The sequence below is a fragment of the Pollachius pollachius genome, assembly GCF_949987615.1.
Source record: "Pollachius pollachius genome assembly, chromosome: 3".
NCBI classification, from domain to species: Eukaryota; Metazoa; Chordata; class Actinopteri; order Gadiformes; family Gadidae; genus Pollachius; species Pollachius pollachius.
Genome location: NC_136936.1, coordinates 29,296,641 through 29,321,656, shown reverse-complemented (window position 1 = coordinate 29,321,656; position 25,016 = coordinate 29,296,641). Strand labels below are relative to the sequence as shown.

Genomic DNA, 25,016 nt, shown 5'->3' with positions numbered 1-25,016 from the left:
TCCCCCCTGGACACACCAAAGGTCTTTAAATACACCACTGATTGACGCTTGGAGTTGACGCTCGGAGGCCTGATGTTTTAAAGCTGCCTTGGTGAAGCTGTTAAGACTGCTAAATCCTTCGCTGTTCTATGTCCCCTCACTGATGTTGAACAGCAAACACGGCCAGCAGAATAGCTTGTTCTGAACGGTGCTAGCCGTTAGCCAGTCATAGCGGCTGTAGTTGCACTCTTTAAAGTGCCGCACAAAACCTTTACCAGCCTGTGATCATATTCGTGCTGAGGGAGTTTAGGACACTAATGCAATCGTTGTTAGGATCCTGAGTTTGAAATCTAAGGTAAAAGTCATTGAGTTCATTGGCTTTTATCTGGTCGTCTGTAGTGGTTATGTGTAACTTGCTTGGTACCATGTTAGTGATCAACTCCTTCATTGAGTCCCAGAGTTTTTTTGAAATCATGGTGGTAGGGTGACCATTTCCATAACACCAAAAAGGAGGACATTATGCGGCATATCAATAAATTACTATGGTGTACATAGGACTCTGGTATGCTCTCATTTATAGTACAATTTTGAGTGGTTTAAAGATGATGTTTGTGTAGCTGAATAGGAAAAAATATTAATGAAAAGTCAAAAAGTGTTTGTTCACAGTATTTGTATTTATTCAATACATTGTGGCCTTCAAAAAGTGACCACTGAGATTAATCTTTAAAAGTGCAGAGTGCCACAAAGCATAAGATGTGTGGACTTGAATGTAAAAAAAACAATTAACAGGTAACATACATAATAAAAAAAATGTTTTTTAAAAAAGCCTAAATAACCTTTTATGTAAACAACAAAAGAGATTGTAAAAAAACAACAACATTCAACTGCTCAAAAGGTATAGCATTTCTAAAGTGCTTCAGTCTTTTGGGGACTTGTCTTCAGTGTCTGTGTGTGTGCAGCAGACCTGTCTTTAGGCAACTCCACATTCACCCTCTGTAGCAGCTCAGGATCAACAGCCCCTCTGTCATCATGTCTTCCAAGCCTCCACTGCCCCTGGGCCTTTTTATATCCTGCAGAGACTGGTACAAATAACAACATAGCAACAATATAGTTATCCACCTTCCAAAATCTGTATTGTTTTCAACCCAATAAATATAAATATGTCATGTAGCCCATCAGTGAAATCATAAGATTAGTGTACTCACCAAAATAGTTGATTGTCTATCTGCAATACTTCTGTTCTTTCCTGGCTGCATCCAAGAGTTTTTTGTTTCCAGTGAACTTCTTGAACATCTCTGTGAAGGGAAAAGTGAAATTGGCATACACTTGCAGCTCAGCCTTGACACTGTCCACATCCAGACGATTCCTCTCATTTCTCCATGCAGTTGCCATCATTGAAAAGACATGTTCTGTGTGTGCATTGCTGCATGGGATGGAGAAAATATAGGCGCTGACCTTCCTGAGATTCACAAGTGGTACATCTGCTTTGGAGAACAGTTTCAAATATCGTTCCTCACTGTGGCAACCTTCCATTTCTGGTGAACTGAAGGAACCTTCCACCATGGCATATTCCTCATACATTCCATCCATATCAATGTCGATTGCAGGCCTGGACAGCAGCACTGTATTCTTCAAATGGCACAGCAGTTGTGAGGCCAAGCTTGGCCACTTTGCTATGAAAGCTTGTGTCAGAGAAGCCATATCATTCACTGATGTATTTCTTTGCTCTTTCATAAAAAAAGCAGAAAATCTGCCTCACATTTTTTTGACTGGCAAGGGGGCAGCTGCTTCAGTTTGGTGATGACAGTAAACCCAAAGAACCTGTCCTTCATCCTTCTTTCCAGCTTTTGTTTAAGTTCAGTCATTACCTTAAACACAGATGTAATGCTGAAGGATATTGCCTCAAATGCTTTGATCGTGTCGGAGAACACCTTAAGAACATGGCTGAGAAACAGAAGATATGTCTCTGACACCTCATTTCTTTCCTCTCCAAAACATCTCCACACAATTCTGGCACATTCCCCCTCACCCTCACTCTGGAAGTAGCTGGTCAGGGCCTTCCAATATTTCAGGATTCTGTCAATGGATGGCAGCAGGGACAACCACCTGGTGACAACATGCTGCAGCAGGTGGCATTCCTCCACCTCCACAAACTCACAGAATTCCTTCAATTGTGCTGTTCTGCTTGCTGATATGCTGAAATGGCTGTAAACCTTCAGCACAGCATTTTCCACATCAACATCAAGGCTGCTTGCTGAATATCTGGTTGCATTATGCAGAATATGGGCCAAACAGTTGGCAGGGAGCACATCTTTTTGGCTCAGTTTCAGCTTCTGATACACACTGTTATGTTTGCCATAATTGACACTGGCATTGTCTGCTGCATATGCAGACATGTTTTTCACCTCTAAGCCAGACATCTCAAGCTTTGCCAGCAGCTGGTTTGTTATGGCTTCTGATGTTTCGTTGCTGTCACTATAAAAATCCAACAGGACATGTTGGATGCCTTCATCAAAGTGAAAATACCTTACCACAATGGGAAAACACTTGGTTGTTTCTTTATTTGAGGCGTCGGTTGCCACGGAAAAGGGTAGGTTGTTTTCTTTTATGTAGTCGGTATGTAACTGTACCGAATAGGGAGCGATGACGTTCTCGCACAATGCCTTGGCTTTTGTTCGGCCACAGGTCATCCCTCTAGCTGTGGGCGAGTCACTGAAAATCTCCCGGTCCACTTTGGCACCGCAGTCTACACTTCTGTAGGACTGGTGATGCTTTACAGCATGGTACACCTTGCACAGCTCCGCAGCGGTTAGTTTGTCATCCAGGGGCGATGAAAGTTCACTAAAAAATGTCCTCATTGTAGATGAGGACATTTGCCGCACGTTTATTACTTTTATGTTTATCGGTACCCGCATGCCGTTCAATTGCAGCTTTCCCCTGACCGCTTACGTCGACATCGCATCGACAAAGTGTGCAGAAGCCATGGAATGAGTCTCGACTACTTTTCTTTATAAATTCATGCTCGTTTGTCCATTCAGAATTAAACGAGGTCTTGCGTTTTGGCATGATGCTAACTTTCTGTCAATGTCATATGACGAAGCAGCACATGGACCCTTGTTTACTTTTTTAACCAATGATAAGCAGGTCATCTGACACTGCTCTTAGCCATCATTTGTTAGACCAGATATGTTACTGCGTTGGATGCATTTTTGACAGTCTATGATGGGATATTGTGCTGCAGCCCAGCAAATATGAAAAAACTGCTCTTCAAGCTTAGTGCCTCAAAATGGAGGACAAAAACGCCGGACAGGGCATTGAAAATCCGGACTGTCCTGCCTAAAGCCGGACGCCTGGTTACCCTACATGGTGGTGAAGTGGCTAATTTATGTCCTTTTGCTGCTTCCCCGCTTAAGCTCAGCTCTATCATTCTTTTTAAAAGCTGCCTTTTTTCGGTTGATGCAGTCTTAAATGTCCTTGGTTACATAAGGCTTATTATTTGGATAGACCCAGGCCGGGAATTTGGTGATTTTAGGGGCAAGGCCACTTGGCCTGCAGCGGGGCAATTTTATTGAGGGCACAAAGGCCACATGCCAGGGCATCAAGGCCATATATTAAAAACCACAAATTTTATTTCACTTAAATAGACAAATCCATTTTTAAAAATTTAACACCTTTTTAATAAACAGTGTAACACTTCTAGAGTAATTGTTCATTGTTTTGCAGTTTTTTTTTGCATCTTAAAGAGCACTTTTGCGATAATTCTCCACTTTTTGAAAAGGAAAAAAAGTTGAGTGAATTTGTTGAATTTTGTTAAATGTTAACTGTATAACTGTCTATAAGATTAGAATTTGCCATAAGTAATATATCTTTTTTTAATTACACATTATAATTACGATTATTTCAAAATGATAATAACCCTCCCTCTGTCGTCATGGGGTCGCCAGTGTTGCCAGATTGGGCGGGAAATCTGGCCCAATCTGGCAACACTGGCAGAGACATCACTTACTGATCCTAAGCAGTTTTATTTCAGTGTGCAGCAAAAAGCTCCACTGTGCTTCAACTTCAGAAATGCTTGAGAAAATGTAAGTTGTGTGGACGCTACCGCATTAATTGGTCAATAAAAGAGCTAAGCTACTCAAAAGCTATTTGATTCAGAAAAAGCTATTTGTTGATCGTTTTTCGAACGCTTACATTTATTGTCACGTCGTCTTTGGGATCGCTGTGCTGTGCGGATCGGGCAGCCGGTCAACGAGAGCTCTTTAATGCTTGCAATTTTATTGGTCACACTTGTTGGTAACGTCACTGTTGTGTTGACCAATTAAGTACATATACTAACATTCCGTGGTCAGGGCGGACTTGACAAGACCGGGCGAGAGGCAGGGGGGGAAAGAAAAAAACAAAACGGACAGAGTGCGGGGCACAAAGGCCACAGTGGCCGATGGGCTTCCAGGAAATTCCTACCCTGGATAGACCACAACCTCCTTTTTTGCAAGGATGCCGTCAATGAAATAATTTACGTAGTCTGTGATTGTGTCTGTAGTGACATCACACTCTGTAGTGAACACACAGTCTGTACACAGGAAGCGTCCTTTTAGTGTTTCTATCCTATCATCAGACCACATGGTGACTGTTTTCACTTGTGGTTTACTGCAATTCAGCATGGTTTTATAGGTGGGAATTAAGTGAATCGCGTTGTAATCTGAATTAGCCAGTGGGGGTTTTGGCATGGCTGCATAGGCGATTTTGAAGTTGCCGTAGCATTTGTCAAGAGTCTTGTTTTCGCGTGTGCTGCACTTAATATATTGTTCGAACCCAGGGAGTGCTAATTCAAGTTTCCATTGGTTGAAATCGCCCATAACAAACAAGGGTAGTAGTTCTTGCTGTATACGATCTGCAATGTGAGTTGCGGCTCTAGCCACATTCCCGCTGGGGGAACTTAAACAACGCACACGGCCACACTTCCGAACTCCCTTGGGAGGTAAAACGGTCTCAATGTTAAATGCAAAATCTCAACATCAGGACAGCAAAGTGTTTCCCTAGCTGTGTACTGTTTGCACCAGTTTTTACTCACATACACAGCTATGCCGCCACCTCTAGTTTTCCCAGCTTGTTCAGTCCTGTCTGCCCTGACAAGAGAAAATCCTTCAACGTTTACTAGAGAGTTTTGGATATCCTGGTGTAGCCAGGATTCCGGGATCAACGTTAAATTTGAGGTGCGATACTCAAAGCATGTCCTGGTATTAATCCGAAGTTCGTCCATTTTAGGTCGAAGTGATCTTGCGTTAGCAAGCATCATTGAAGGTAGAGGAGGCCTGCTGCCTCTCCCTCGTAGACGCTGCCATACTCCACCTTACCAGCCCCATTTCCTAGACCGCCTGTTGGTGCGCATCACGCAGTCTGGTAAATCCACAGGTGGGAGACTAGACACTCGGAGTGCCAGTAGTGCTTATTGGGTGTAGGTAATAGGAAGCTGGTCCTCGATGCCCGCAGAATGAGTTTGGCATGGTACACATAGTCTGACATTGATCAACACATGATATGCGGAACAGATAAATCTTGCCACATTTGCCATGTTAACTTCACGTTCCCACAGCGCAGCAACAGATTCACATATACGTACAAACGCACACAAACAAAAAGACGATTGCAGTAGACAGCGAGCCTGGGTCGCAAGCAGAGCAGCACCCCCGAGTCCTTGTGTCTGCAAGGAAATTGAACTTAACTCTATGGATATGGAATGTATGGCAGTACAAATGATCCTATCTACCAACATGTCCTTTACTGTTATTTGTATATACAAACCACCTTCATCAAATATTACGTTTTATAAATATTTGAGGAACACTTTGAAAGAATTTGACAGAAACAAAGAACTAATTCTTTTCAGTCCAGTTTATTTCAACATAAACTGGACTGAGAAATCAAAAAGACTCAAAGACCAATTTGATCTTACACAATTAATCCAAGGCCCCACCAGAATTACATTATCATCTAAAACACAGATCGATCTTATATTTAGTTACAAGCCAGAGAGGATCATTAAAACATTTAATTTTCTGACCGGGCTATCAGATCACAATTCAGATCACACAACAAAAAAATGATGCTCTCTCGGGGGCAACACCCTTCACTTTGACCAGCAGTGGGTCTGCTTATAGCTCGGAATATGGTCGGAATGAAGCGTCCACCGATTCTTGACAGGCAGGGTACTTTATTCTTACACACAACCGGACACGTTCATTACTTCACTAAACTGACACTCGCCCTCCTCGCTCGTCCACTCACTCGTTAATACTAATTTTATTGATTCTGTTCAAGACTTAATGAAAAGATTTGAGAGAAGAACATTACCCCACCAAATGATAATCTCCCACTTTTTAATATATCTGAAGTGAAAGAACAGAGAGCAATTGAGCAATTGATCAGCGCGCTGTCTTCGCTTCTCTTGGACAGCGAGTTAACAGACACGCATCGCTTCAGCGCGAATATAGCACCGCCTTCTGTCTCACTCACTCACAGTGCCGGTCTCTGGCAGTGATTCGAAGGTGTTAGCTAAAGGTTAGCCAACACAGCTAGCATCTCAAGTGCAGCGCCTCCGCGAACGGTTTAGGTAGAAGGAAAATGGAGTAGTGATGGAGGAGTGCGGTTCGGAAGTACTTTGGATTGAGGTAAATTACCAAGGAAAGTCATATGCAAGAACACGGTTTTGGGTTTCATAACTGTGCACATGCACAGCAATAGCGATCTTTTTCACGAAATTGGACCCTCACAAACTATATATTATATGAAAGCTGAGCCTCCACCTTTTCCAACAGTCCAAACCATATTTACATTTACATTTAGGGCATTTAGCAGACGCTTTTATCCAAAGCGACTTACAATAAGTGCATTTTTTACAATAAGTACATTTGTCATAAGAAGTGAAACAATATATCGCTGTCGGTACAGTAAAGATGTTCATAGAACCAAGTGCAAGTATTACAATCGCTAGGCTAACCCATTCCCCGTGTAAAGCAGCGATAGCAGCTACTGTAGATGCTACACAATTAAGTACCTTGAATAAGTGCAATGTACAAGTGCCAGGACGTACAACATTCAATGGTGGCTGTGCATTGGTTTCTATGCAGAGTCGAGATGAACTCTGAACAGGTGAGTTTTGAGTCTTTTGCGGAAGCTGGTGAGCGACTCTGCGGTCCTGACATCGGTAGGGAGCTCGTTCCACCACTGAGGTCCCAAAACAGAGAAAAGTTGTGACTTCGCTGATCGACCTTTGCTTGCTCTTAGCGATGGCGGTACCAGATGTCCAGCTAAGGTAGTTGAGCGGAGGGATCGAGCTGGGGTGTGTGGCTTTGCTAATGCTTGGAGGTAGGCAGGGGCAGTTCCATTGACTGCCTTGTATGCCAGTACCGTCATCTGGAATCTGATGCGAGCTATTACAGGGAGCCAGTGGAGGTCTCGGAAGAGGGGGGTTACATGTGAGAACTTTGGTAGGTTGAACACGAGGCGCGCTGCCGCATTCTGGATGCGCTGCAAGGGTTTAATCGCAGAGGCAGGGAGTCAAGCCAGGAGCGAGTTGCAGTAGTCGAGGCGGGAGATGACTAGTGATTGGACTAGAAGCTGAGCTGCTTCCCTTGTGAGGAAGGGCCGGATCCTGCGGATGTTGTAAAGTGCAAATCTGCAGGATCGGGCTACCGCAGTGATGTTTGCAGTGCAGCATAACTGATTGTCCAACACTACACCAAGGTTTTTGGCAGTTGGAGAAGGAGATACAGTGATGTTCTCAACAGTGACCTGTAAGTCCATGTGTGGGCAATCTTTCCCTGGTATTAGGAGGAGCTCAGTCTTGTTGAGGTTAAGCCTCAGGTGATGGGCAGTTGTCCAGGTGCTGACTTCTGCCAGACATTCAGATATGCGTGTTGCAATCAGGGCTTTGTCAGATGAGGGAAAGGAGAGAAATAGCTGAGTGTCGTCAGCATAGCAGTGATAGGAAAAGCCGTGGGATGTAATTACAGAGCCCAGAGATCTGGTGTAGAGGGAGAACAGAACAGGCCCCAGTACCGAGCCTTGAGGGACACCTGTATCAAGCGTGCAAGATTTGGACAAGGAGCCATTCCATGTTACCTGATAAGTGCGATTCATCAGGTAGGACGTGAACCAGGAAAGGGCAGCTATGCCAAGCTCGGCGAGAGTGGCGAGAAGGATCTGGTGGTTCACAGTGTCAAATGCTGCAGACTAGTCAAGGAGACTGAGAACCGATGAGAGGGACGAGGCTCTGGCTGCCCGGAGGGACTCAGTCACCGCGAGGAGAGCCGTCTCAGTGGAGTGTGCTTTTTTGAAGCCTGACTGGTGAGGGTCAAGCAGGTTGCTAGATGAGAGATAGGAGGACAGTTGGTTAGTGACGGCACGTTCCAATGTTTTAGAGAGGAATGAAAGAAGAGATACCGGTCTGTAATTCTGGATGTCAGTGGTATCAAGTGTTGGTTTTTTAAGGAGAGGCTTTATTCTGGCAGTCTTGAATGACGTTGGAACAATGCCAGAAGTGAGGGAGGAGTTAATAAGTGCGGTTAGAAATGGCAGGATGTCGTTTGACACAGCCTGGAGGAGGGAGGAAGGGATAGTGTCAAGGGGGCAGGTGGTGGCATGGTTAGATGTTATAATTCTGTTGACCTCGTCTGAGGTGAGAGGGATGAATTGGGTAAAGACAGAGGTGGGGGTCGGGGGAGGGAGGATGGTGGCAGTGATAAAAGAGGAGCTAATGTCCTTTACTTTCTGGGTAAAGTAGGTAACAAAGTCATCAGCAGTGAGGCAGGAAGGAGGAGGAGGGGAGGGAGGGTTGAGGAGGGAAGAGAACAAGGAAAACAGTTTCCTGGGGTTTGAGGCGGAGGAGTTAATTTTGGTCCGGTAGAAGGCAGATTTGGCTGTTGACACAGTGGAGGTGAAACCTGAGAGAAGAAGGAGATAGTGAGATAGATCATTAGGACAGTCTGATTTCTTCCATTTCCTCTCAGCTGCCCGCAACTCTGCTCTATGGGTCCGCAGAGATTCAGACAGCCAAGGAGGGGGGGGGTGAAGATCGTGCCGGTCTGGAGTGGAAGGGACAGAGCGAGTCCAAAGAGGAGGAGAGGGAGGATAGCAGAGTGTCAGAGGATTCCTCTGTGGATAGTTGAGAGAATTGTTCAATAGAAGGTAGTGAAGACAGAACAGTTGAGGCAAACGTAGAGGGAGAGAGAGTTTTGAGGTTGCGGCGGGTGGTGACAATGTGGGGACTAGAAAGGAGGGGGGGAGAGGACTTCAAGGGGAGAGAAAAAGCAACAAAATGATGGTCAGACACGGGGAGTGGGGTATCAGAGAGAGCAGAGGTGCCATATCATTCTGTGACTAAAACTCGCAAATAACAACTTAAGAAGAAACGTCCCCTTTTCTTTTAACAACCAAAAATGAAGTTTTACCTTTGTGATTTTTGTCCACAAAGTTGATTCTGATCGCATAAAACCACCATAAACAGATAATCCAGTGTCTGGGCCAAATTTTGCAACTAAACATGGTGTTTACAATCAATGACTAAGAGAAGGTTTCTTAGGAAAAGGTAAATTCCCTTTAATCAGAAAACAACAATCTAGTGGCCATATGTGTATTTGCAAGTGTTTGGCTTGGTGCATTAGATTATATTTGCCCTGAACTTTAAATAGAGGTGTCAAGTGTCAAAATTGTAAGATATCTACCTTTTATTTGTGTCTCATAGTAAGACAGCCCTCCCAATTGATAACGACCAACTGATAATTATTTCAGGTGGAATGTTATCTTCCACTTACGCTGTGTTCCATGGCTTTATTCACTTTAACCAGTATTATCCCCATTTAATATTTCACTTGCACAACAATCTTTCTTTTGGCACATAGATGACATTATCGCCCTTGCAGTTGTGGAGATATACTCTATTTACTTTGGGTACGTTCTTTCCTGAACAAAACTTTTCCCCTGATATCAGAAATGGTATAGAATATCGATATTTTTCCAGGTATAGTATCGAAGTTGGAAAATCCAGTATCGTGACTGACAACACTACTAGAAACGCGATTGTGATTATTCAGTTAGAGCTACAAGAAACATGAAAGTTAAAAAAGACATATCTTTGCTACTACCTCTGACATTTAGTTATGTACATTTGCATAAAATCATGCAGGTCTACATATAACTGGGCGATAGCTTTAATAGGTTGCAATGGTGGACTGTAATCACTTCATGGCATGATGTGACCGTTCGATAAATAAGTTAACAAAGAGAAGTTTGTTAGTTTTTAAACACAAGATGTGTGGAAGCTAACATTCAGCTTCAGTCTGAGCTAGGATGAGTTTTCTGAGCCCCCCAAAACCAGGCTGGGTGCCTGGCAAAAAGAGGCCCATTCACGATTCTGATTATAATTTGGGCAAGTGAACATCACATTCGGGCAAGTTGAACATGACCTGTATTTGCCCGAAGGGCAAGTGCTTTGGAGTGTCAACCCCTGCCGTCTACAGGTAAAACCATAAGCCAGTTTAAGAACTCTAATGCTAAAGATGTTTTTGATTATGTGCATTTGTGAGGATGTATGAAAACATTCTCTCCAATCCAATTACAAATCTGGTCAATCTGTCTCTTAAACATAGTTTTTTTCCCATGGCCTGGAAGTCAGCAGTGATTCCTCCTGAACTCCTGTTTTTAAGGCTGGTGATGTAACTGATGTTACCAACTACAGACTTATAAGTTGACTTCCTGTTCTTCTTCCTGTACTTCTCCAAAGTAACAAAGGATAGTGTGCGACCAGTTGATAGCCCATTTAAATCAAGGCCATTTTCCATTGCATTCTATGCAATTTGGTTTTAGGAAAACAGAGACAGCAAACTGCTTTTTTATTCAGCAAATTAAATCCAGCCTTGATAATGGAGTTGTTGTTGATGCTGTTTTCCTTGATTTGAAAACAGCTTTAGACACCGCAAATCATAATGTTCGTTGTCCAAGTTGTCAAAGTTTAACTTTTCCTCTAATGCTCTGACATGGATGGAGTCGTATTTAGATTCAAGAAAGCAGTGCACCAGAATTAATGATTTATGCTCTTCTTTTGTCAATAGCACCATTGGTGTCCCACAGGTAACATTTAATTTTTATTTAGTTTATTTATTAATGACCTGCACCTGATTTGCCCAGACGTCCATATCCGAATGTATGAGGACGAAACAGTCATCTATATACATGCTAAAAATAGAGAACAGGCTGCATAAAAACTCACTGCAGTGCTACACAAAGTCTCAGACTGGCTAACTAGCAGCGTCCGACTCAATGTTAGTACAACTGTTGGAATGTATTTCTCCAACAAGAGAAATGCACAGCCACAAATTGATATCTTTGTCAAAGGAGAGGTGATTAAAATTGTTGACAACTTCAAATACCTGGGCATAATCATTGATTCCAACCTAACTTTTAAAGAGCATATTAAAAAGATATCCAGAAATGTCAGAGCTAGTGTGATTCATTTTAGACATATTAGACATCAATTACCAATACATGCTGCTAAACTATTCATACACTCAATGATCCTTTCACATTAATCATATTGTGCTACAAGCTGGTCCCAGGCAGGTGTGACTACGCTGAAATCTTTGTATACTCTTTACAAACAGGCTGGGGACGTTTCTGATAAAAAATACAAGAAATGACCACCACTGTACCATTATAAAAAACAACAACAAAAAAAAAGACTATTGTACCACCACATTTAGGAAAACCACTTTTGGGCAATAAGCATTCTCATTCCTAGCAACTGGAAAATGGAACTCAGTCTTGCTCCATATTAGAGCCTGTGCAAGTCTTAATAGTTTTAAAAAGTCTCTGAAGTCATGGCTAAAAGAGAATCAATCATGCGATCATTGATCCTTTTATATAGAACACCAAATATTTATGTATTTTGTATGATTTCTACCCTGTAATGTTGTTGATGCTGTTGTTTTGTTTTGAGTATTGCCCGTTATGTTTAGTATGTTTTTTATTGTCCTTTGAACTCCCTGCCCAGGGATAACAGATGCAAATGAGCTATTCAGCTAACTCTGGTATAGAACATGTTCTCTACATGTTCCCTTTAAACTAAACCAATAAACTAAACTAAACTACACATACTCTATATCAGGGGTGCTCACACTTTTTCAGCATGCAAGCTACTTATAAAATGACCAAGTCAAAATGATCTACCTACTACAAAAATGCTAAACATATTTATTCATGAATATATTAAGAATTCTCTATATGTACAATGTATGTTGATGTCCCTTGCATAACAGCATGAGCCCATATTGCACAACACAACACATTTAACCCTGTACATTTTTTGTCATTACCTTATTCTGATGACTTGCACTGAATGGAATCAGCCAGGGATGCATAGTCCGGACAGTAGCTGCTGACAGCCAGCCTCAAGCACACTTCCAAATGATCATCAGTTATGGTGGAACGGTACTTGGACTTAATGATCTTCATGTTGGAAAAGGCTGACTCACATAAATAAGTGGAGCCGAATAAAGCAGTCAAGGAGGTAGCACATTTCCTCATGTTGGGGTACTTTTCCTCTGTGAGTAAGTTCCAGAACTCTCCATGAGCTCTGAACTTCAGCTGAATGTCTGCTTGTAATGTCAAAATCTCATCTTCCACTCCAGAAGAGTTCAGGTGAAACAGTGTTGAAATTTTTGATGCGAGTGAATCAACCTCAGCATCTTCCCGAAAAGGATAGCACATGAATGTAGCGACTGGCTCGAGCAAAGAAAAGTCTTGAAAGCGTTTGTCAAATTCTGACAGATATTTGTCAATCTGCTCTGTGTAGCGTGCACTGTCAAGTTGCACACAGGCTTTCCCTTGCATCTCCAGCTCTGACGCCAGGTTCTGGACGTTTGCCAAATCATGGCGCCGCAGCTTTGAGGAGAGATGTTGCATCTTTCGTTTGAATGCATTAACTGAGTTGATCATATTAATCACTGTTTTGTCTTTTCCCTGCAGCTCTAGATTAAGGTCATTCAATAGGTTTGTCAGATCAGTTAAAAAGGCCAAGTCTAATGTTACGTATTTTAAGCACATGGGCTACCATACATAGCCACTAGGAAGTAGGATCGAACACATAAGCTGTAATTACCATACATAGCCACTAGCAAGTAGGATCGAACACATAAGCTGTAATTACCATACATAGCCACTAGGATATAGGATCAAACACATAAGCTGTAATTATTATACATAACTTCAAAGGGGGCCGGACCCGACATATAAGCTGCAATAACTATTCCAGCCACAGATGGCAGCACCTTTAGACAGGTGAGGAGGGCAGAGCCAATACGACACATAGGACACGCCTACTCGGTATTAAAGCAGGGCCTGGAGCCAACGAAATCAGAAACATCTGGCAGTCCATACTAGGGAGTTAGGTACAGAGGCCTGCTGTTTGTCGCTCACACGCATGTCCATACAATTCCCCTCCTTTTGCTTCATAGTTACATACCGAAATACTTTAACAAATAAAGTGAGTTTAAAGCGATCCGAATTAGACTACGTTCTTCAAGAACGCAACGCTAACAGCCACTGACCGTTATTTAGTTGCTTGTATTCTGCATGTCCAGCTACACAGAAAAACTCCTTAATCTCCGGACAGAGCTCTCGAAATCTTTGCAGGAATTTCCCTCGACTAAGCCATCTCACGTCAGTGTGTAGCAACAACTCAGAGTGGTCGCTGTCAGCCTGCTCCAGATGTGCACGGAATTGCCGTCTTTGAAGAGATCTGGCGCGAATAGAACAGGCGATCTTCATTGCCACATCCATGATCTCTTTCATGAGCATTTTAGCGAGCATTTTTTTCTCAAGCATTTTAGCGCATTGAAGAGATCTGGCGCGAATAGAACAGGCGATCTTCATTGCCACATCCATGATCTCTTTCATGAGCATTTTAGCGAGCATTTTTTTCTCGAGCATTTTAGCGCATAACGCTTGTTGGTGTATTATGCAGTGGTAATTCAGGAAGTCCGGGAAAGCATCATCCTCCCTGCACTTGGCAATAAATCCATTCACGCGGCCAACCATTGCGGGTGCTCCATCCGTGGTGATGGACACCAATTTGTGCACTGGGAGCTGGGTCTTCGTGATAAAGTTATTGAAAGACTGAAATATATCCTCTCCTCGCGTGTCTTCTTTCATTGGCAGTAGTGTTAACAGCTCCTCTTTTGCAGTCATGTCAGTAAACACCATCCAAATAAAAATGCACAACTGGGCTGTGTCGCTCACGTCCGTAGATTCGTCCAATTGCAGTGAGAAGCACTCGCAATCTGCGATGTCCTTCCAAAGTTGCTGCGTCAAATCCTCGGCCATGGCTTCACTGCGCCGTGTAACTGTACTTCTTGACAGCTGGAGAGCTTTGATCCAAGATAATATTTCTGCCTTGTTTTTAAAGTTTCGGAACAATGAGTCAGCTGCTTCAACGAATGCGTCTTTTACCATCTCTCCGTCTTGGAAGGATTTCTTGTTCTTAACGATTAAGTGGCTCACGATGCTTCGGTGGCGGCTTTGGCTTTTGAAGTTAGCTGTGAGAAAAATGACTGCTGTCCGGACAACTGGCATTTTAGTTCCTTTATATACACTAATTCATGTACATACTAATACTGTAGTGCCAATAAACAGTTTTGGGTTTTTCCTAAACCCTAACCACAAAGAGAAAGCAGGTGATGCAGAGATCCAAATCCAATGAGAGTTTGACCATGTTGCCGGTATTTATGTTAAATAAAATATAATATAAAATAAGGATGTAAGTATAGTTCAAAGTCCATAAATCCATAAGTCCAAAGGCAATGGCCACAGCAGGCTTTACAGGCCCAAACGCAGTTCACCAACCGAGTGTTCACAGACAGAGCGACCAATCGATATCACAGACCGAGCACCAATACTAATAAATATACACTACACAATAAAACCACACACTCTCCTTCTGCTGCCTCAACCCTGAACACATCATTAGCTTTGTGTGCGTTGTGTGTGTGTGTGTGTGTGTGTGTGTGTGTGTGTGTGTGTGTGTGTGTGTGTGTGTGTGTGTGTGTGTGTGTGTGTGCGCGTGGTTGTCAGGACAACAAGGACCTAGAGTTGGACATCATCCCTGCCAGTCTTGCTGATGACCCGGAAGTTAAACTCTGCGACCCGAACCATGAGATCAATGAGGAGAAGAGGAAATCCGCCCGGAAAAAAGAGTGAGTGAGAGAGAGAGAGAGAGAGAGAGAGAGAGATTAAACATGTTACTTATGGCTTCAACTGTGTCTGTGTGGTGTGTGTGTATGTGTGTGTAGGTTCATCATGGCTGAGCTGCTCCAGACAGAGAAGGCCTACGTCAAAGATCTTCATGAGTGTCTGGAGGTAAGAGGATACCCTCAGTAGAACCTATAGAACTACCGGAACCATCATGTGTGTCACATGACACATAGACTTCTGATCCCTGTTCAAAAGCAGTAGAGCTAACAAAATGTTCATCGAATCCAAATGTTGCCCCTATTCTGTCTCTAACTTTCTCTCTTCTGTCTGACTACCTCTCTATCCGTCTGTCTACCTGTGTGTCTGTCTGTCTGTCTCTCCGTCTTTGTGTGTCTGTCTATGTGTGTTCTAACATATCTGTATCTTTGTATGTATGTCTGTCTGTCTGTGTGTCTGTCTGTGATCCTACCTGTCTGTGTCTCTCCCTGTCTATGTTTCTACCTGCTGATGTGTCTGTCTGTCCATCTGTTTTGCTATGTGCTAACTTGTGTGTGTGTCTATCTGTTTATGTGTACCTGTATGTGTGTCTACCTGTCTGTGTGTCTCCCTGTATGTGTGTCTACCTGGATTTGTACCTATCTGTGCGTATACCTGTCTATGTGTCTACCTGTCTGTGTGTGTGTGTGTGTGTGTGTGTGTGTGTGTGTGTGTGTGTGTGTGTACCTGTCTGTGTGTCAGACCTACCTATGGGAGATGACCAGTGGAGTGGAGGAGGTTCCAGCTGGGATTGTGAAGAAGGAGCTGGTCATATTTGGAAATATGCAGGACATCTATGACTTCCATAACAAGTAAGATATGAGCAGCTGCACTAGAGTGCTGCTTCCATGTATCCAGGACATCTACGACTCGATAACAAGTAAGATATGAGCAGCTGCACTAGATTGCTGTTTCCATGTATCCAGGACATCTATGACTTCCATAACAAGTAAGATATGAGCAGCTGCACTAGAGTGATGCTTCCATGTATCCAGGACATCTACGACTCGATAAAAAGTAAGATATGAGCAGCTGCACTAGAGTGGTGCTTCCATGTATCCAGGACAGCTAGGACGAAAGATATGAGAGTGCTTCCCCTGTTTTGTGCCCTCTTTAGGGAATTCATCCCCCTTACCAACTTCACGTGTGTGTGTGTGTGTGTGTGTGTGTGTGTGTGTGTGTGTGTGTGTGTGTGTGTGTGTGTGTGTGTGTGTGTGTGTGTGTGTGTGTGTGTGTGTGTGTGTGTGTGTGTTCGCCAGTATTTTTCTGAATGAGTTAGTAAACTACGAACAGCTACCAGAAGATGTTGGACACTGCTTCGTCACCTGGGTGAGAAACACACAGACAATAACAAGACATACATATATATGTATCTAAAAAGATAGGCTGACCAAGGCACTCTTCTTAAAGTTAAAAAAGCTTTAATAATTTGGCTAATTCATAATAGAATTCTTAAAAAGTTGCCAACATGTTTCGGCCATTGTAGGCCTTCATCAGGGCATGACCATTAAACAAGGTGTACCGGCAGGTATATCAATTCATAGCTATAAGTAAAACTCGCTCCAGCTGGAGTAGGCAGAGTCAACAAATTACTCATAATGAAGCCTAAATCATGAAATATGATCACAAAATACATACATATCCATGACAAACATAGAATGGATCCAGTGTTGCTGCTAAAAAGGACAGGGTTTTCTTTTACACACACTATAGCACAGACGCATACAGTATACGTAATATAATTAAAAATAATTGGAACAATTATTTTAACAATCATAGTATTACAATCATAATCCTTTAAACAGTCAAAAACAGCTCATCAATTCTAAAGGAAGACCACCATTTCAATAGAATCATTCAATCCTCGGAATGCCATAGCATCTAGTTTATAGATCCAGCGACTTTCTTTTTGGTTTAGTTTTTTTTGCCTATCACCCTTCCTAGAGGTTAGGGGCACATGATCAATCCCTATATCCAGTCTATCACCCAAAGTAGGTTCTCTTCTAAAGGAGAAGACAGGGGGCTCTTTTAAATATATATACTGTATGCGTCTGTGCTATAGTGTGTGTAAAAGAAAACTCTGTCCTTTTTAGCAGTTAATGACTTTCTATGGAGCAGAGAAATACGTTCAATAGAGCTGGCCGATTGTACATCTCTTTACTTTTAGTGTCACACTCTTGATCGTATACATATATCGTCCTACTCTTGATCGTATACATGTATATGTGTGTATATATCAGTGGAGGCTTCCCCATTGAGGAGAGGGAGGAAGATCCTCCTTAACATTGTTGAGAATAAAAAATGTAGATTGCCCAGACTACTGTAATAAATGAATGCCCTTAAATATGACTACTTTAATGCCTTTGACTATATAATGTTCGTTTCCCTGGGTAAAGGGACATTAGCACCCCCTATCGCCTATTGACGATTACTTCAGGGAGGAATGTCCTCCCTCAGCCTCCGTAGACTCCCATTCATTTCCCCGAAAGTACTGGCGGCCGGTGAATAACATGGGTTTCAATGGGAGAGAGGAGGAAAGTCCTCCTCTGACTGGGTGTGACCTTAAGGCGTCTGATTCGCGCAAAAATCTATTCGCCCTGCGCTATGAACCAATAAACAGGATCCCTGGCTGGTGAGCAGTGTTGCCAGACTGGGTAGATTTCCCACCCAATTGGGTTTCTTTTAACCACGTTAGGCCAGAAAAATGATCATTGGGCGGGAAATCTGCCCAATCTGGCAACGCTGTCGGTAACAAACCCGCTCTGCCTGCATTGCCACTCAGTCTAAGAAACGCAAAGCAGGTGAAATCATCTGAAGAATAACGAGATTCTAACATTTGCGAATAAAGTGTACAATGGAAACATGGGAAACAGAGGACATTGTTCATGTTTAATTACACAAAGCATTCCATTTATTGAGTTACAGTGCTAAGTTAGCGACCAAAGAAAAAGGTAGACCACTTCGCAAAATCGAGATCACCAAAAGTAATGGCAACTTCAGTGTTGTGGGTGCTACATGGTTTGCTAGGTACTCATGGCTTACTGGTAGCATTACTTGCAGTGGACTGTATTGCTGGCCCTGTTTGCTAATGAATAATGGCAAATCTCCAACGTGGGCTGTTCATGGTTTCACTGAAAATCTTGATAGGGCAACCGAACGCCACGACAAGTGTCAAGTTCACGTTGGTCCTGCTATGCGACTTTCCTTGCTAGGCACCATGCCTATAGATCAGGTTGTTTGAACTAATGTTCTCGTTCTTTTACAAGTTTGTTACTCTGACCGTTCTGTTTGATATTGTGGAAAGGGTGAATGATTCAGAGCATGATGCATTTTAAATGACATCACTTTTGGTCTTGAGTCTTTTCTTAAAACAATTGTAACTGAAAATAAACATAGCTAAATTACAACCAATAACTTCAGTCATTGAGGGCAAAAATAGGGTCAGATTTTTTCATTTACTTTACAAATCAAGAGTAGGCCTGATTTGACTAATGGGCTTTGCATCCTTTCCTTCTGCCCTTGTAGTACTTTTCAAAGACATGCTGCCCACCAGCTTTCAAATTACAGTGATGCCACTGGTGGCTTTTTATCAATTTTATTCACATAACTATTCCTCCCTACAATTTTGTAGTTCATCAAAACACCCTGAAACATCTTGAGTCTCACATTCTTATGCATACACCAACAGTGCAAGCAGGCCAATGGCAACCAAGCGCGCAGTCCTTCCTCCCTTACTTTAAAAACCACCAGCCGCCACTGGTATATATATATATATATATATATATATATATACACAACATCACATTTCTGGATTGTGAATTCTAAATAGCCATAGCTTTGGCTCTGTATAACCCTTATTGGAAAGATCCTAGTCTAAGTAGTTGGGGTGAGTAGAGATCATGTGTACATACAGTAAGTGATGATATGATGCTTTATTCTACCAGGGTGTCCAATTTGGACTCATCTGCCAGAATAATCAGATATATTTTCAATTGAAATACTCTAATTTGGGGGCTCTTCCCAGCTAATGTCGATATTGTGATTAATGAGGATTAATCACTGGATCAACATGTGATTAATCCAATGTGATGTGTGTGTGTATATATATATATATATATATATATATATATATATATATATATATATATATATATATATATATATGCATACACTAAATCTATATGTCTGTGTGTTGCAGGCGGATAAGTTCCACATGTATGTGAAGTACTGTAAGAACAAGCCGGACTCCAACCAGGTTATCCTGGAGAACGCAGGAACCTTCTTTGATGTGAGATGTCCTCTTCGTCACACAGACAGTCACTCTCATACTCGAGAGCACTGTGTGTGCGTCAGTGTCTGTGTCAGTTTGTGTGTGTGTTTGTGTGTATGTGTTAAACTACAAAAAGATATGTATAGAAAACACCCCCTCACGCACTTGTCAGAAAGAAGCAGATGTTGGAGGTGCAGTATTGGTGTCAGCCAGCAGGGGTAGTGACGAGATGTCATTGATTGACAGGAGATTCAACAGAGACACGGGCTGGCCAACTCCATCTCCTCTTACCTCATCAAACCCGTCCAGCGCATCACTAAGTACCAGCTGCTGCTCAAGGTAACACACCCACACACACATACAAAAACACTTACACATTGTATTTCATAGACATATTCATACATACACACAATTATTTATGCATATTCTTTTTATGTTTACATTGTTATTAGTTTTCAAAGAAATGATAGATGTTATCAACTTCTCCTCTCCCTACCGTCCTCCCCTTTCCTCTCCTCTCCTCTTCCTCTCCTCTCTCCTCTGCTCCTCCAGGAGCTGTTATCCTGCTGTGAGGAGGGTAAGGGGGAGATGAAGGAGGGTCTGGAGGTGATGCTGGGTGTTCCTAAGAGAGCCAACGATGCCATGCACGTCGCTATGCTGGAAGGTAGCGACCGCCCCCCGTTTGGTTCTTCATTCTGCTGCATGAACACAAAGTGACCACGCATGTTCATACGTATATACATATACACATAACCTATACCATATATCTATATCTATATATATATATATATATATATATACTGTATATACATATCATATACCATATATATACATATATACATAACCTATACCATATTTATACATATACACATAACCTATAGTAGGGGTCTTCATCTTAAATTGAACTAGGTCCAGTTACTTACAATTCCTTCCAAGAAAGGTCCAAACCTCTAACCTTCCACCTCCTAATAGCCTACTTTTGTCAAATACAATCAACACGGCATATTTCCTTATAATTTCAGATGTATATATTTTCAATTTCCAAATAGCTTACTTTTAACAATGAAAAACAAGTAAGACAAAGTAACGCATATTAACATTTCAAGTAAACAAAACAGGTACATTAGGCCTACATTTCAAGTAAACATAAAAAGTGCATAAGGCCTACATTTCAAGTAAGCAAAAGAGGTATACTAGGCCTACATTTCAAGTAGGCAAAACAGGTACCCCATCTGTAGTGACTGAGACAACATTTTTTAGATCAATCCCCCTCTTTGACAGCATCTCGTTAATAGCCTCATAAATATCTTCTCGTCTTGTGTGTGTCTCAAGTAGTTTTAGACCCAACAGGTCCTCACAGATCTCTTTCTTGTCTTGATGAAAAAATCTCACATAAACCAAAAACTGGGTGTAGTGAGTCAGAGAGCGCGCGGAGACCACAGTTTGTCATCCCTCACTGGGAGCTTGTTTATTCCAATCAAAAGTAAAACCGAACAGAGGCTTGGAACTGTAAGTTAACACAGAGGCTCCGTGATTGGTGATCTCGTCTGGGGACCGCATTGGATCTCTCTCTCTCTGCTCCCGGTTCCCCCTACTACAAACAAAGCAGGCACATAAATACACACTCCCTGATTGGCCTGACCGCGAGCAGGTGCACGCAATCAGGCCCAATCCCCCCAGCTGATCCGGGGCGCTCCCAACCTGCTCATACTCCCCCTGCAGGCCAGACGTCGCACGTCCCCCCACACTGGGCATTTTCCGTTACATCTGAAGACTCATCAATGGCTAAGGATATGTATGGGGCACTCTTAACAGCCGCATCAAGCTGTGACAGTGCGTCATCTGATAACATTTCAGATTTTCGGGTTGTCATTGCAGCTGACATTGGGATTTGCCTTATTTTTTCACACAATTCATCACTTTGTTTAACTTCAAGTAACGTCTCGGCAGTGGCGTTCAAGCACTCCTTCACAACAGTCGCGTCACTGAAAGTTTTTTTATGTTGCCCCAAAATGCATGCAATCTTAAGTGAGCATTCATTTGCATGTTGCTGGCCTGTAAATGAGTGTGTGAAGACTCGCATAGACCTCTCATGCTGAGCTCTCAGCATGAGCTCTTCTTCTGACTTCTGGGGATACTTTTCCTCAAAGGATCTGTGTTTGGATTTGTAATGCTGCTTAATATTCCCGCTTTTTATCAGCGCCACGGTTTCAACACATAAAAGACACAACAAAGGTTTAATACTGCCTTGCGGGAGAATGAACATGTATTGGTCAGTCCATTCATCTTTAATATGTCTGTTTTCGTGGTCAACTTTCCTAATTTTCGAGCAAGCCATTTTCTTATTCCAAATTGCTCTTCTGGTAAAAAACGATTTGATTGGCTATTTTTTGAGTGACACTATTACGCACATGCCGTGACATACGGAGGGGGGGAGTTCAGTGAGTGCATGATCTTGGCTCTGTGAAGATCATTACTTTTTGCTGTTTTTATGCTGTACTACGGACTATTCTGCCTTTAAATTTGTATTTCAGTGAGAAATGTCTTTATTAACATAATCATGCTTTGTATAGTGAAAAATCATAGAAAAAAAAACAAAAAAAACAGCAACATTATTTTAAATTGGTTATGGGTCCGTCACTTGGTCCGTGTTACGGGCCAAGACGGGGTGAACCCAAACGCACGGCACAAATGACAACAGGACGAGATTGGTAGCAATTAACCAGTTTATAGTCCGGACCTAGACCGCGGTCCGCCGTTTGGAGATGCCTGACCTATAGCATATATATAGATACATAACCTATATAAACTTGACCTTTACCATAGTTAAGTTTAAGTTACCCTTTATTGTCCCTTCTTGGGGGAAATTCTTTCTCTGCTTTTGACCATCCGGGAGCAGGTGAACACATGCACACCGGCATACCCGGAGCATTGGCAGCCGTAGTGCAGCGCCTAGGGAGAAGGTGGGGGTTTCAGGTGCCTTGCTCGAGGGCACCTCATCCGTGGATGAGGACGTAGGAGAGTGCTGCACTACTACTCCCCCCGTCCACATTTTTTGTGTACCGGTCAGGATTTTAACCGGCCACCCTCCGGGTACTGGTCTTATTCCTTAATCAGTAGGCCACGGATGCCCACTGGAGAGGAGGAGAAGAGAAGAGGAAGGAGGAGGATAGGAGAGGAGAGAATGAGAGGAGAGGAGGAGATGTTCTCTACAGGTTATCCACCAACAGTACTGTTGCTGACTGAAGTGTCAGTAATGAATAAATGAATGCAGTTAAGGTTTTTATATATTGCATATACACATAACCTATACCATATTTATACATATACACATCAGTGGCGGCTGGTCAAAATTTTTAGTGACGCAAACCCCGTCGACCGACGCACTGAAACGAGTGCACACCTAACCCCCCACCCCTGGGTAACATAACTGGAAAGGAAAGACATCCAGCCTACCTTTTCTTACCCTAAACTTTTCACCTCCTCCACCTGCTGTACTGCATTCTGATGTCCTCTCTCTCCTGTTCTTCCCTCCAGACAATTAGGGTTAAATCACTACAAAATATGAAAATACAAAAGTTATTGTAAAGATGTTACATAGAGGTTATTTATGAGGTACTGTATTGTTTACTTCAATGAACACATTGTTGTGGGTCACAGAGCTTTATTGTTAAATTGTCCCTTTATTTTTAACTTAACATTTAAAAGCATAAGTGAAGTAACCACCTTGCTAGGCCACAAGAAAACATGCCTAACCTATCTCACCTTGTAGTTAAATTCTGCCCTCCTGGTCTTCCTGGTGAAGTGGTCAATAACATACCAGCTTGGAGTTCCTTCTAAGGGTTTAACTGTTCTCCTTTCAATTGCAACAAATGCCAAGCTTCACAGACGCTCCTGTCCTATGGTATTGCGTGTGTACGTTTTAAGACGTTTTAGACATGAAAAACTTCTCTCCACAAATGTCACTCCTATTGTAGCAATTAAGCACATTAGCCTCATAACTGTCAAGACCACCCTGCCTGAAAAATGCAATGAAGTCACAAAGTTTATCCTTTCCAGTGTGAAAATCCCTGTCTAAATATAGTACTTGCAACTCTGCCTTTAATCTGTCTGATTCAAACAACTGCCATATCCCTTTAACAAGCAGTAAATTGCCTCAGTTGGAAAGGTATCTGACATTTCTTGAAATGAAGCTGAATTGAGCAGTTGAAGAAAACCCTGGTTATCAATGTTTGCAAAGCGTGTTGTGATTTGATCTATGAGTTTGTTCAACACAGCCATGTACACTCGTTTGTAACGCTTTTTTGGGTCTGGACCACGGTGTCTTTTCCTTGGCTTCTGTCCTGGATCATAGGTCATATCAACAGCCTTCTCATAGATGGCACAAAATGACACCTGAAGACTTCTCTGTGATAAAGGACAGAAGAGTGTTAACCCGTGCTTTGCAGAAAACCGCATCTGCAGCTCTATGTTGTAAAATGTTGAAAACAACATCTGTTTCTGCCAGAACCTGATTGTATGTCAGCAACATGAAAACAAATTCAAAATCCTCCAAATCTTTCATGAATCCATCTGCTCTATTTATTGTGTCATCATCATCACCACTCTGAACCATCCTGTCAAAAACGTCAAGTAATTTATCATAATTGTTGCAACAGTGCCAACAATTCTTGACGGAAAAAGTTCCACCGGGTAGGGGCATTTCTAGGAAGGCGGGGTCAATCACTCTCCTCCAAATACATAATTATCTTAGTTGACTTTGTGAAAAATGTTGAGAAGCCAGTCAAATTACCAAAGAAAACTCTTGCCTCTTGGATACACTGTGCACCTTGACTGAGCACAAGACTGAGCTGGTGAGCATAACAGTGAACAAACTGAGCATATGGAGCAAGAGCTTTTACTTTGGCCTGTAAGCCATTCAGAGATGATGCCATGACAGCTGCTCCATCATACATTTGACCAACAAGTTTGTTTCTGTAATCATAAACTGCCATTTCGCTGTCTAAAAAAGTTTAAAAAAAAATACTGCCATCTGACATGTCAAAGAATCCGAGAAAACGTTCCTGGATCACCCCAGCAACATCAACATATCTCACGATAACGGACAGCTGCACACTACATGAAATATCGGTAGTCTCATCAACCTGCCACGAGAAAAACGGTGCTTTGACTATTTCGCGTTTAATCTCCTCTTGAATGACAGCTGAAACAGATTCAATCAGATTGTTCTGAATCATCTTTGACATTCCCGAAAAAACAGTAGATGACTCTAAATGGGAAGACAAGACCTCGTCATAACGGGCAAACACATCAGCAAACTCTCTGTAGTTGCCTTTATTGTCAGAATCTGCACTTTCATCATGCCCTCTAAAAGCAAGCTCCTGGCGACCCAAAAGCATGGTTGTATCAATCAACCTTCGCAGAACTTCACGGTTCTTCCTCACATTCTCATTGTGCTGTGTTAGCTGGATTCGAACACCTTCATTGA

At 42.4% G+C, this 25,016-nt stretch overlaps 1 protein-coding gene across 1 annotated transcript in view; it reads left to right on the top strand.

Moving 5' to 3' along the window:
- Nucleotides 1–25,016, top strand: part of kalrna (kalirin RhoGEF kinase a) — a 179,514-nt gene that overhangs the window by 87,349 nt on the left and 67,149 nt on the right. The window contains exons 28-34 of the mRNA XM_079733768.1: nucleotides 15,103–15,224; nucleotides 15,321–15,387; nucleotides 15,961–16,070; nucleotides 16,518–16,587; nucleotides 19,457–19,546; nucleotides 19,775–19,867; nucleotides 20,081–20,192. Coding sequence (XP_079589894.1) covers nucleotides 15,103–15,224; nucleotides 15,321–15,387; nucleotides 15,961–16,070; nucleotides 16,518–16,587; nucleotides 19,457–19,546; nucleotides 19,775–19,867; nucleotides 20,081–20,192 — 664 coding nt within the window. The remainder of the gene's footprint in view (nucleotides 1–15,102; nucleotides 15,225–15,320; nucleotides 15,388–15,960; nucleotides 16,071–16,517; nucleotides 16,588–19,456; nucleotides 19,547–19,774; nucleotides 19,868–20,080; nucleotides 20,193–25,016) is intronic.